The sequence below is a fragment of the Pongo abelii genome, chromosome Y, assembly GCF_028885655.2.
Source record: "Pongo abelii isolate AG06213 chromosome Y, NHGRI_mPonAbe1-v2.0_pri, whole genome shotgun sequence".
NCBI lineage: Eukaryota > Metazoa > Chordata > Mammalia > Primates > Hominidae > Pongo > Pongo abelii.
The window spans coordinates 46532396-46545639 of NC_072009.2; the positions used below are offsets into that span (position 1 = coordinate 46532396).

The 13244-nt window shown below is 36.8% G+C and overlaps 1 protein-coding gene across 1 annotated transcript; it reads left to right on the plus strand.

Annotated features, from left to right (window-relative positions):
• Positions 1–8462: 8462 nt before the first annotated feature.
• On the plus strand, positions 8463–10766 carry LOC129053199 (testis-specific chromodomain protein Y 1). Its single transcript, XM_054545350.2, has one exon. The coding sequence runs from the start codon at positions 8752–8754 to the stop codon at positions 10555–10557; it is 1806 nt and encodes a 601-aa protein (XP_054401325.1). The 5' UTR covers positions 8463–8751; the 3' UTR covers positions 10558–10766.
• Positions 10767–13244: the final 2478 nt, after the last annotated feature.

Sequence of the window (13244 nt, forward strand, 5' to 3'; positions counted from 1 at the left end):
TATTTGTTTTATAAAAATCAAACTGTACTTTATAACTGAGAATCTTACCTCATACATTTTCTACAAAATTGATAATTTCACTTAAAGAAAACCAAAAACTTTGTAACATAACCATTAAAAGAAAAACCTAACCTCTGGGATTCAAAATTGGAATTGTAACATTCACTTTAAGTACTTTAAAGAAGAGACAAAACATAAACCTCATAAATAACCATAAACTCTGAAATTTGAAAACAGTGATTTATAGACAAAAATAAAAGCAAAACTGCAGGGATGGCAGTTTCAAAACATTCCAAAAAAACAAACAAAAAGAAGGTTCAAACCATCAAAGACAGTCTGGACCCTGAAAATCAATAGTTTATATCAACCAAGTAAACATTTAATCCAGAAAGACAATTATAAAATGGTAATTTTTTTTCTTTAAGGATTGTTATATCACTTCCTAGGCACAAATGAAACCTTCAGAATTGAAATCCACACTATCGAAATGAGGACTTGATTCCTGCTCCTGGAAAAAGCAAAGAAGCCTTTATGTGGTAAATTGTTTTTTTTTTTTTTTTTTTTTCCCCAGTCTTTCCAGAGGACATAAGAAAATTTGATAAAATAAACATTTATTTCTCCTTTGCCTAACTCAGAAGTCACTCTTGGTTGGAAATTCCAGGAATTTGTCACAAATATTTAAGTTGCTGAGTACAAAAAATACTGTTATTTTTTACACTAGGCTAAGGATAAACAGGAACAAAATTTAGAGAGATTAGTATTTGTAAAAATCTGAATATTCAAAAGCAGTTTAACATACTGAAGCACTTAGAAAATCATGCATATTTTTACAACAGTAAAATTCTAAAAGAAACGTAAAACAATATACTTTAACCCTCAAGTTTATCTGTAGCTTCAGAGTGAGAAGAAAGTGAATGTTAGGAGAGAAAGATAAACAATCCCGCTGAGAGTTAAAGGAGAATTTTAATACATACCCTGTTTTGAAAAGTGATAGTTTTCATATTGCTCTTATTCAAAGTGCCAATGGAATGCAAGCTAAGCTTTTAATAACTAACACATTACATTTCAGAAATAACAAAAAGCATTCAGAGTTAGCACATTATGACATTTCAAATACAGAGGTAACTTCCAGTGTTAGCACATTATGACATTTCAAATATAGTTTTCTGAAAAGCAGAAACACAAAAACAAACAGAAAGCCATGAACAATGTAAACTAAATGCAGGAATTAAGTGTGTCCCAAATTTTATAGACAAAGAACTAAAAACAGCAGTCTTAAGTAGGGCTAAAGAGAAATGATAGACAAATGATGAAAGAATAACATGAGATCATCAATGAGACAAATTACAAAAGAACCCGTAAAAAAAATGGGATAACTACCGAAGTAATGTCTATAACAAAGGGGTTTAACAGCAAGTTTGAGCAGGTAAATATTCCTTCAATCTGAAGGAATAAAAACTGAAAAAACCCTGTCTGAAGACTAAAATTTAAAAAAAAATTAAAAAAAAAATAAAGAGTAAATAGAACACCATGTGGTACACCGGTACATGCCATATGGACAACTTATAAATGAAGCATAACAGAAGCCAAAAATTTGTAAGGCAAAAATGGCTGAACATTTCCTGAACTTAAAAATCTCAATCTGAAAGAGGACAAAAATCTTTAACCACAATATAGTCAATGATAGCCACATCAGAAAACATTATAGGCAATCAAGAGCCAATACAAAGAAAATTGTAAAAGCAGATAAGGAATAGCAATTTGCTAAGTACAAGAAGGTCTTGATTAAAATAACAAATGATTGTTCAGCTGAAACCATGAAGTCAGAAGGTGGTGGGATATCCAAGTTTTAACCGAAAAATGCTATCAAACCTGAAATATATAACTGGTAAAAAGAAATTCAAGCAAACATGTCTGGGTAAAGAAAAGCTGAAGGAAATTGTGACTAAAGCTTCTCTATAAGAAAAATGCTATTACTATTTCAACCCTGGCAAACTTAACTGTTAATGAACAGTCTGTGTGGACAGATATAATCACAGACAATAATATAAATTGAGAAGGATGGAAAATTACAAGAGCAGCGTATTTTTATATTGTCGACATTAAACACTAAATTATTCACACAAGTTAGTATTGTTCATAGTAGGCTATTTTAAGTTTTCCATAATAATTGGAATCCCAAACACACCTAACTGTAATATAAAAAATATAACAGAAGGTTTTAAAAAGTTAGCCAAATTTTTTAAACGAGCAAAAAATAAATTCAGGATCAAGCGGAAGAAAGAGCGTATGGAAAACATGTAAGTCAACGTCAGAGTATGTAACATTTTACTTGTAAGAACTGTAAATGTGAGCTCTTGTTTAAAAAGGCAAACGTTGTTGCAAGTGTACCCTTAAACGAAGGAGTCACATTTATGACTTCTATGTGAGGCATACTTTAGGTGTAAAGACAAATAGGACAAAATAAAATGATAGTAGATTCTGGGTAAGTTATGCAATGTACAACGGATCACTGTATATCCGTCTGTACAAGTATACAATAGATGCGGTGGAAGGATTAGTATGGTGCAATTACTATACAATTCCGAGTCTACATGAAGTTTTGCAGCTTCCAGAAAAAGATTTGCAAAGTAAATACAAATTAAATTTTATCAATTTTGTAGCCCAGATCAGCAGCAGCTACTTATTCCTTATTAACCACCACAGTGGGATGCTGCCTTCCAAATATTTCTGGAGCAGCTTGCAAGAGCCATGGTAAAGAGAAAGGACTCTGTCCTCCAAATCTCAGGAGGACTCACTTGCCGATTGCTGCTTCTGCTAGTGGCGGTCCCGACAGAGGTGAATAGTCATTGTCTTATTCCCTAAACATTATGCAGGCTCTTTGTCCCTCTGTGCAACCAACTTTCAGTAGGTATAAAAAGCAAAAATATGTTTTTCCTGACGGTTCTTCTTTTTCTCTGAAGACATTTGTAGACTAAAACTTTCAAAATTAGTCATATATATATTATTAATAATATATAAATCATATATAATCATGTACAATATAATATATAATCTATCATATATTATATATCATTAAATTATATATAATATAGACATATATAGTATCATATATAATATGTAATATATTATACATATCATATATTATATTATATATAATATATAATTAAAATATATTATATATCTTATATATAATGCATGTATTATATATACTATATATAATATATATCATATATTATATATTATATATACATATATATTATATATTGTATATTATATATACTATATCTGATATATTATATATCTGATATATCATATATATTAATCATATATACACGTACACATATATGTGTGTGTGTGTATATATATATACACAAATATATATATATATGTATAAAATGAAATGTGGTTTTAACGATGCGTGCCCCAAAACAATGTGCCTCAAAAAAGACCCCAGAAGAAGCTCAGTACAGCTGATTTACAGGAGGGAAAGGGCCTATGCAATGAATAAACAAAACGCTACCAAACCATAGAAGTAGAAAATCTTATTTTCAAAGTTACAGCACTTTAAAATTTAAATGCTCTTTTTCAGCCCCGGCAAAATCACAAACTACAGAGTGAAATAGGGAAGTATGTCTCATTTTAAGAACAACTACAAAAAAAAAACTACGAAAAAATAAGCTTTTTTTGACAGCCCAAATGGCAGCCTTACTAAAATGTAATATTTAAAATTTAGATACTTAATAAGCTAATAGAATAAGCAAAGAAGCACAAACAATTATGAACAAAATTATTAATCTAAAGAGTAAAATTATTTTAAAACCTAAAGATGTCTAGAGATAAACTGTAGAGTGAAATCGAGAAATATGGCTCATTTTAAGAATTAAAAAGAAATTATGATCTGAAACTTTTTGTAGACAGCCCAAATGGTGGTCGTACTAAAACATAATATTTAGAATTAAGTTTCAGAGTCAGCTAATAGAAGAAACAAAAGAAGCACAAAAAGTTGTGAACAAATTTAATAAAAAAAAGGAAAATTATTTTAAAACCTAAAAGTGTCTAGAGATAGAAGTAAAAAAAATATTGACTACAGATATTTAAAAGCAGACTTGAGCTGGGGGAAGAACACACTATCAGCAAACCAAAGAAAGGGTGTTAATATTATTAAGTTAGGAAATGATAGATAAAAAAGTAAAGTAATGAGAACAAAGCCTAAAATGCTGTGGAACACTATCAAGCAGCCATATTACGCATACTGGAATTTCAAAGGGTGACAAAAAGAATCAGGAAGACTATATAGAGACAATAATGGTAAAGAATGTCAAACGCAACAGACTCCAAGTAAGAGAAACTCAAAGAAACAAACTCAAATTATATGATAATTAAACCCTTTGAAAGAAAGATAGAGAAAATCTTGAAAGCAACAAAAGAAGTGGCTAGTAATGTTCCAAGAACCCTCAAAATTAATCAGCAATCTTATCTGAAAACTCAGAGGACAGAAAGCAATAGATTAACGTATTGCAAATGATGTAAGAAGAAACTTTTGAACAGAAATCTGATGTTCAAAACATTGTCCCTTATAAGTGAGGGAGAAATCATGACATTTCCAGATAAAAGCTGGGACATTTTACCAGTAGACTATCCTTTTAAAAAATGCCTTATGGGATACTTCACAGTAAAATGAACAGACAATAAAGAGCAGTATGAATGAATATATATTACGGTAAAGATAAACATATAAGATATTATAAAACATAAAGAATAACAGCGCACACCTCCACAACTTGTTTCCCATGTAATTTAAAACACAAATATATTTAATAAAAATACTATAACTAACTTGTGTTTTTGACCTACGATACATAAAGGTATGATTTTGAGAACTCAATAAGGAAATCATTGGGGTGAAGCTATACAGAGTTAAGGGATTTGTGTGTTACTGAAAGTAAGCTAGTATAACCTTAAAAGTGGAATAGCTTTAGAATATTCAATGTAATCACAGTATCAATGACAATTAAAAAAGAAAAAGAATAACAGGCAGGTATAAAGCTTTCTGTACCATGCCAGAAAGTAGGAGATGTGGATTTAGCTACTCTCATTTGAGGCTACCAAGCCAGCTATCATGTACCATGAGACAAAGCCCAAGCTGTCCCACCAGGGCGTAAGTGTGGAGAGCCTAAAGCACATGGTATAGCTGCTATTTCAAACAATTTTCATTACACCAGTGGCGATGAAATAGAATAGGCTCATCCATATGCAGAACCTGGTGAAGAACTGGAGGCAGAAAGAAGTGGATTACAGGTGTCAACCTGTAATCCCAGCACTTTGCAAGGCTGGGGCGGGCAGATCACGAGTTCAGGAGATTGAGACCATCCTGGTTAATACAATGAAAACCTGTTTCTACTAAAAATCATAAAGTTAGCCAGGTGTGGTGGCAGGCCCCTGTAATCTCATCTACTCAGGAGGCTGAGACAGGAGAATCACATGAACACAGGACGCGGAGGTTGCAGTGAGCTGAGATTGTGCAACTGTGCCACTGTACTCCCGCCTGAGTGATAGCTCAAGACTTTGTCTAAAAAAAAAGAAAAATAAATAAAATTTGGTGATGGAAAGATTAGGAAGAAACAGTATGACACTTGGGAACTAGAGCAGCACTGGGGAAAAATGTATATATGACTTTAACAGATGACAGACTAAAAAACAGAAACAATAAAAAAGTGGCATGGACCAGAACAACTAGAACTTTTTCAAACAACACCAGAAGATGAACTTCTATATCTACCAAGCCCAACTTTTCTAAGAATGCTCCTAAAACTCTAGTGTCTGACCAACACCACAAATTCAAAAGCAGCCAGTTATGAGCTGCCAGCCAGAATGTTGGCAGTAATCCAGGGTCACACCTGTCCGAACCAAAGAATATGTAGCTACTATATTCAACTATCAAGAAAGACACTTGCCCCTTACAGCCCTATTCACAACAAGAACACAGTGAGTGGCATTCAGAAACTCAAGAATCTGGACCCTATTGCAGCAGATCAGCAGGATACAGTGGTCTTCAAGGAAGGGGAAGGGATGCTCATCAGGGCTTTATCAGATCCCAGGGCAGGATAGTGTGGAATAGAGAACAAGACCCAGATTCACCCACTATTTTCTCAGAAGTCTGGCTCAGTTACTGCTTCCATGGTTGCAGACTCAGCTACCAAAAAAGGTATAGTGGTATTAATGGGCCTATTAGCAGCCAATGGAGAAACAGACATGCATACATCAGTTGCAAGAGTGAAAGATGGGCAAAGAAATGTTACTGACAATGGCAGAGACCAGCCTTTTATCAAGAAGATGTAATTCAGCAGAGGGCTAACAGAAAATGTCAGCACATACAGATATATTGCCATGAAGAAAGAGTACAGATTCACCCAGATGTTGCTATAAACTAGATCGACATAAAAAAATGCACTGGATATAGAAGTAATTAAAGAAATGGTTAATGCTCTGAACAGGACTGCTGTGGGTGGGAGGAAGCTTGTGCTGTTCAGTGCACGTGGAAGTGTCCTTTGCTGTGGCCTCGATTTTGGGTATTTTCTGAAGTATTTAAAGAAGGACAGAAACAGAACAAGCCTTGAAATGGTGAACACCATCAAGAAAATTGTGAACAATTTCAATCAATTTTAAAAGCCTATTTTTGTATCAGTCAGTGGCCCATCCTTTGGAATAGGTGCATCCACACTGCCTCTTTGTGATTTCTTCCGAGCTAATGCAAAGGCTTGGTTTCAAACCCCTTATATGACATCTGGACAGAGTCCATATGGCTGTTGTGTTACTTTAGATCCTACTTGAACTTTGCAACATCTAGCCTCCTTAATTATTGTGACCATGAGACATTACTTCATCCTTTGATTGGTCCCAGCCCAAGGTCTCAGGCCAAGCTGTCACTTCAGCTCCTTTCTTGGTCCAGGGCCAAGTTCCAAGGCTGAGAGTTGTAGCTTCTACAAATCATCACTTCAGCTCCAGGTGAATCCAAGGCCAAGTTTCAGGGCCAAGCCAAATAACGCTTACCCCAAGAACACTAAGTACATTCCTTTACTTCTCTGCCTTTAGAAACTGTAAAGCACAGTCTTATAGTAGGTAAACCACCCACATTCCACCCCCACTGTGAAGAGTTTTTTTACTTTCACTTATAAAAGTTTTGATTCAACCTTTTTGCATCTGTCCTCTTTAATTTTCTTGGCCATGAGACAAAGAACTCTGTGTGATACCTCACATTTAGAGATTTCTAGATTGTAGTGGACTAATGAGACCACAATGATTTAAGTCTGGGAATTGAGCTATGGGATGCATCAGCCTTGTGAGACCAACTGACAAACTGTCCCCACACTGTGATACCCACCCTTGGGGGCAGTCAACCATATAGTGGTCACCAACAGAGTCTGAAAAGGGGCAAGGCAGATTGATATGGCCTAGAAACCTGAGGGACACCATCAAGGAGCCATACATATGCATTTTGGAAGTTCGAAGGAAGAGACAAAAGATCATGGAGACTATTTAACAAAATAGTCATAAAGAATGCAACAATTTAAGACAATAAATAAGCACCCAAGTAGCTCAACAGACTTCAAGTAAAAAAAACTCGAAGAAACAAACTAAAACTTACCTGATAATTAAACTGTCTAAAACAAATACAAAGGGAATCCTGAGGATTTTCAAAGGAAGGAGAGGAAGTAGCTAGTCATGTAAAAGGCACCCTAAAAATAGCCAGTGAATCGCTTATCTGAATAACCACTGAAAAGCAGTAGATTACTCACCTGAAAACTAAGATGATAGAACGTAGTAGACTAATATGTTCCAAGTGATGTCAGAAAAAACTGTCAAACCTAAACCTTATAATCCACCAAATTGTCCATCGAAGGTGAGCGACACATTATGACATTCCCACACAAAAGCTGGCACCCTTTACAAGTAGACTACCCTTTAAGAAATGTCTTATGGAGTACTTCAGGGTAGAATGGACAGACATTCAAAAGCAGTATGAACAAACAAAGGTTAAGGTAAAGATAAATACATGTACAAATATATAAGATATAATATTTGGCCAGGCACGGTGGCTCATACCTGTAATCCCAGCACTTTGGGAGGTTGAGGTGTGTGGATCACGAGGTCAGGAGATCAAGACAACCCAGGCTAACACGGTGAAACCCAGTCTCTCCTAAAAGTACAAAAAATTCGACAGGCAAGGTGGCAGGCGCCTGTAGTCTCAGCTACTTGGGAGGCTGACACAGGAGAATGGCATGAATCCGGGAGATGGAGCTTTCAATGAGCCAAGATTGCACCACTGCGCTCCAGCCTGGGTGACAGAGTGAGACTCCATCTCAAAAAGAAAAAAAAACAATTAACAACATGCACTTCCACAAGTTGTTCTCCACGTACCTTAAAACACAAATATATTTAATAAAAAAAACTACCTCTAATTTCTGTTTTTGACATAAACTGAATAAAGGTATAATTTTGAGGACTCAATAAGTGAAATAGTGGAGGTACATTATACAGGAGTGAAGGTTTTGTATGTTACTGAAGACAAGCTAGTGTAACTTTAAAAATGTTATAAGAATAGAATCTTCCATACAATCGTCATAGCAACCACAATTAAACAAACAAACACAAAAGAGTAACAGGCAGGAAGAACGCTTTCTGTTCTACAACAGAAGGTTGTGGCTGTGGATTTACCTACTCTCACCTGAGGCTACTGAGCAAGCTATCATGCACCATAGCATAGCCGCTATTTCACACAATTTTCACTACACCAGTGGTGACGAAATAGAAGAGGTTCATCCATATGCAGAACCTGGTGAAGAACTGGAGGCAGAAAGGAGTGGCTATGTGGAGACACAACTGAAACAAAGTTGGCACAGCAACTGCTCCAATCCTGTGTCTTTCCTCATGGCTTCCCAGGAGTTTGAGGTTGAAAGTATTGTTGACAAAAGACGAGATAAAAATGGGAATACAGAGTATTTGATTCGGTGGAAAGGTTACAACCAACAGGATGACACTTGGGAACCAGAGCAGCACCTCAGGAACTGTGAAAAATGTATACTTGATTTTAATAGACGACAGACTGAAAAACAGAAAAAACTGACATGGACTAGAACCAGTAGAATTTTTTCAAACAATGCCAGAAGAAGAACTTCTAGATCTACAAAAGCGAGCTATTCTAAGAACTCTCCTACAACGCAAGTGACGGATAGACACCACAGATCCAAAAACAGCAAGTTATTTGCTGCCAGCAAGATCATTAGGAGGAAGGCAGCTTCACTTCTCTCCGACACACAGAATATGGAGAAAATACATTCAACTATCAAGACCCTTGCACCTGAAAGCCCCTTTAACGACAAGAAAACTGTGAGTGGCTTTCAGAAACTTGAGAAACTGTACCCTATTGCAGCAGATCAGCAGGACACGGTGGTCTTCGAGGTGACAGAAGGGAAACTCCTCCAGGACCCTTTGTCACGTCCTGGTGCAGAACAGCCTGGAATAGAGAACAAGACTCAGATACACCCACCAATGTCGCAGATGTCTGGCTCAGTTACCGCTTCAATGGCCACAGGTTCAGCTACCCAAAAAGGTATAGTGGTATTAGTAGACCCATTAGCAGCCAATGGAACAACAGACATGCATACCTCAGTTCCAAGAGTGAAAGGTGGGCAAAGAAATATTACTGATGACAGCAGAGACCAGCCTTTTATCAAGAAGATGTACTTTACCATAAAGCTAACAGAAAGTGCCAGCACATACAGAGACATTGTAGTGAAGAAAGAGGATGGATTCACCCAGATAGTGCTATCAACTAGATCCACAGAAAAAAATGCACTGAATACAGAAGTAATTAAAGAAATAGTTAATGCTCTTAATAACGCTGCTGTGGATGACAGCAAGCTCGTGCTGTTCAGTGCAGCTGGAAGTGTCTTTTGCTGCGGTCTTGATTTTGGGTACTTTGTGAAGCGCTTAAGGAACGACAGAAACAGAGCAAGCCTTGAAATGGTGGATACCATCAAGAACTTTGTGAATACTTTTATTCAATTTAAAAAGCCTATTGTTGTATCAGTCAATGGCCCCGCCATTGGACTGGGTGCATCCATCCTGCCCCTTTGTGATCTCGTGTGGGCTAATGAAAAGGCTTGGTTCCAAACCCCTTATATGACCTTTGGACAGAGTCCAGATGGCTGTTCAACTATTACATTTCAAAAAATGATGGGTAAAGCATCTGCCAATGAAATGTTATTTGCTGGGCGAAAGCTGACAGCACGGGAGGCATGTGCCAAAGGCCTGGTCTCTCAGGTATTTTTGAGTGGAACTTTCACCCAAGAGGTTATGATTCAAATTAAGGAGCTTGCCTCATATAATCAAATTGTACTGGAAGAATCTAAGGCCCTTGTTCACTCTAATATTAAGTTGGAGTTGGAACAGGCCAATGAGAGAGAGTGTGAGGTGCTGAGGAAGATCTGGAGCTCAGCCCAAGGGACAGAATCCATGTTAAAGTATGTTGAAAATAAAACGGATGAGTTTTAGTTGTCAGTCTGACTGCTCAGGACACGAGAACTAAGCTGAACCAAATGCATCATGAGTTGCAAGATGCCCTAATCCATCTTCATAGCCCAAAACAGTTTCACCCATAGCTAAGGCTTGGAAACACAACCGGAAATGCCCAAGCCAGGTATTTAAATTATTACATCATTTTTGAGCACTGCAGCTTTAAAAGAAGTAATAAAACAGCTTGTTTGCCCAAATGTGGTTATTTTACGCTCACATAAGCCCAAATATAAAAGCAGACTGTTGGGTACTAGATTCTTCTTGGAAGCCCTAATGTGTATCTATGGCTACTACTATATATAAGACCAGAGTTGTGATTTATTGGATGTTTATGACAGAGAATCACGTAATAATGTTGATTTTTCTTACTTTTACATGCTAGAATACCTCTACTGGGTTATAAGGCAGCCTCGGCTTCCCTCCCAGAAGGACACAAAATGGTATGAGATGGTGCCCTTGACTTTACAGTGGCACAAGCACTTCAGAGACACACAATTATAAATTAAAAGACTTTTCTTTTAGAATAAATATTTCTGGCACAAAATTCACTGGAGATCATTCTCCTAAACTGAACATATGACTAGAATTTGTGGTGAGATATCACTTGATTTTATTTTCCTTTATAAATGTCTAGTTCTTACCCAGTTGACAAAAGAAAACTTTATCTCTCTAAAGTAAAACTTGTTGCACTGTACTGGTGAATTATGGAATCATTTTTGTGGAAATACCCACGTTCTAATGTTTGTAATGTGCAGATTTATGTTACCTTAGAGTGTGCTCTAGTTAATAAGTTAAAATTCTGGACACATTATTAAAGGCAGAAACTTCTTTCAAAACAAAGACACCTACACTCTGTACGGCCTTTAAAATTATCAGTGTCTCTTTTTATGAGCACACAAATTTCTAGAACACTGCATGTGTTCAGTTACCCAAAAGCTCTATGAATACTGTCTTGCTAATTTTTATCGAGGCTCCATTACATAGGCATAATTGAATAATCCACTGGCCACTGGCGATGAATGTCATCTTTGTCACAAGATCTCTAGGGTGTCGCTTCACCAGCCAACAATCTCTGTGGATGATGTCACCCTTGTGCAAGTTTCCCTTGAGCCTGCTTGTCTAATTTTACACACCCATCTTACAGCCTGCACTCAACTCCAACTATGGGCTTAGGTTTCAGTTTGCTATGGATGTGCCAGGCACAGAATGGAGGCAGATGCGTGAGTGAGTGTTGGTTGAGTCCAGCCACTGCACACAGCTTTGCATGTTATCTGTGATGAGGTAAGCAGGTCAGGTGCTGGTACAGGTGACAATTCCCTGCAGATCTTTAGGTGAATCAGGCATACCACAAGCTTTCTTTTCTGCAGGCACTGAAGAATGCAGTATCATCCAGAAAAGAAGAAATGCCAGAAAATGCAAAGACCCAAAGACGTCATCTCAGCCCTGGCTTGGGAAAGGTTTAGATCTGGGATGTCTAAAGGGCAAATGTCCTGCTTTCTTTTTTCTTCTACTTTTCTTTTTTTCTTTTTCTTATCTATGGGATCACTATGGCTTAAATTAGGTTTTTCAAAGGGCTCTGTCTCTCTTTCTACTGGAGATTAGGATCTTGTCTTTTCTTCACTCTTTCTCTCTTTGACTGCTTTTCTCTCTTTGACATGCTATAGAAGAAATGTGTTTTGGCCCAGCATCTTTCTGTTGACTATAGGGCTTTTTGTCAGAAACAGTAAGATTTTGGCTTAGCAATAACATAACGTCTTCCCATTTAAGACCCCAAAAAAAGGGCTAGATATTAGAAAGGCTCTATATATGTATTGATGTATCATAAAACTTCCCCAGGTCTTACTTTATTTGTTTAAGGCACTGTAATGAAAAAGAAACTTGCACTTTACTGGCCCATCATTCATTGGGCATTTCCTGTAGGAGTAGTAAGGAACATGGAGGGTTGGATGTAAAAACTGGAAAAGTTGATGATGATGTGAGTAAAAGATTCTCTACATCAAGAAGATGAGAAAACCTGGAGTAAGAAAATTTTGTTTTGATTGTTTCCAGGGAGAATGTTTCTCTGATGTTTGTGAGTTGTTTCTTGTGGGCTTTTCTGATATGACTGCTAAGAAGGCACGTACAATTTTACAATATTTACAAAGATGTCGGGTGCTTCACGGCTCAAAACCTTGCACATAGGAAACTTCAAAGAATGTGCCTTCGACCCTCAGAAACTTTCTAGGTCTTCAATAGTATTGACAAAGAAAAGCTACATAGTTGTGGTGGATTATTGGGAAAATTTCCACAGGCAGAGAAGCAGCCTGGACTATCAGGCTGCAGACAGAATTTTAAGAATCCTGTACAATCCCGTGGTGCAAGCAAATAATTTTTTTTTTAAAGCCCAACTTTTTTGTGTGTGTGCTTAAGACATGCACACAGCTACTCAGATAAAAAAACAAGACCACGCATTAAAATGTTGTGCTTTTTGTGTAACCAGATTGCTTCCAGGAAATAGTCTCTTTTTCAGAACATGTCCATATTGGACTACAGTGTGTTACAAAGGGCACCTTATGTTACTAAACACGCTTCAAGCCCTGAGCCAAATTTCTGTAAATTATCATTTTAGCCTCTGGTCCCATGCCAAGGTCCTGGGCCATGCTTTCACTTTAGCTCTTGTGGGGCTC

Coding starts and splice junctions, on each gene's coding strand:
- LOC129053199 (XM_054545350.2), top strand. CDS start 8,752: ATGCACCATAGCATAGCCGCTATTTCACACAATTTTCACTACACCAGT.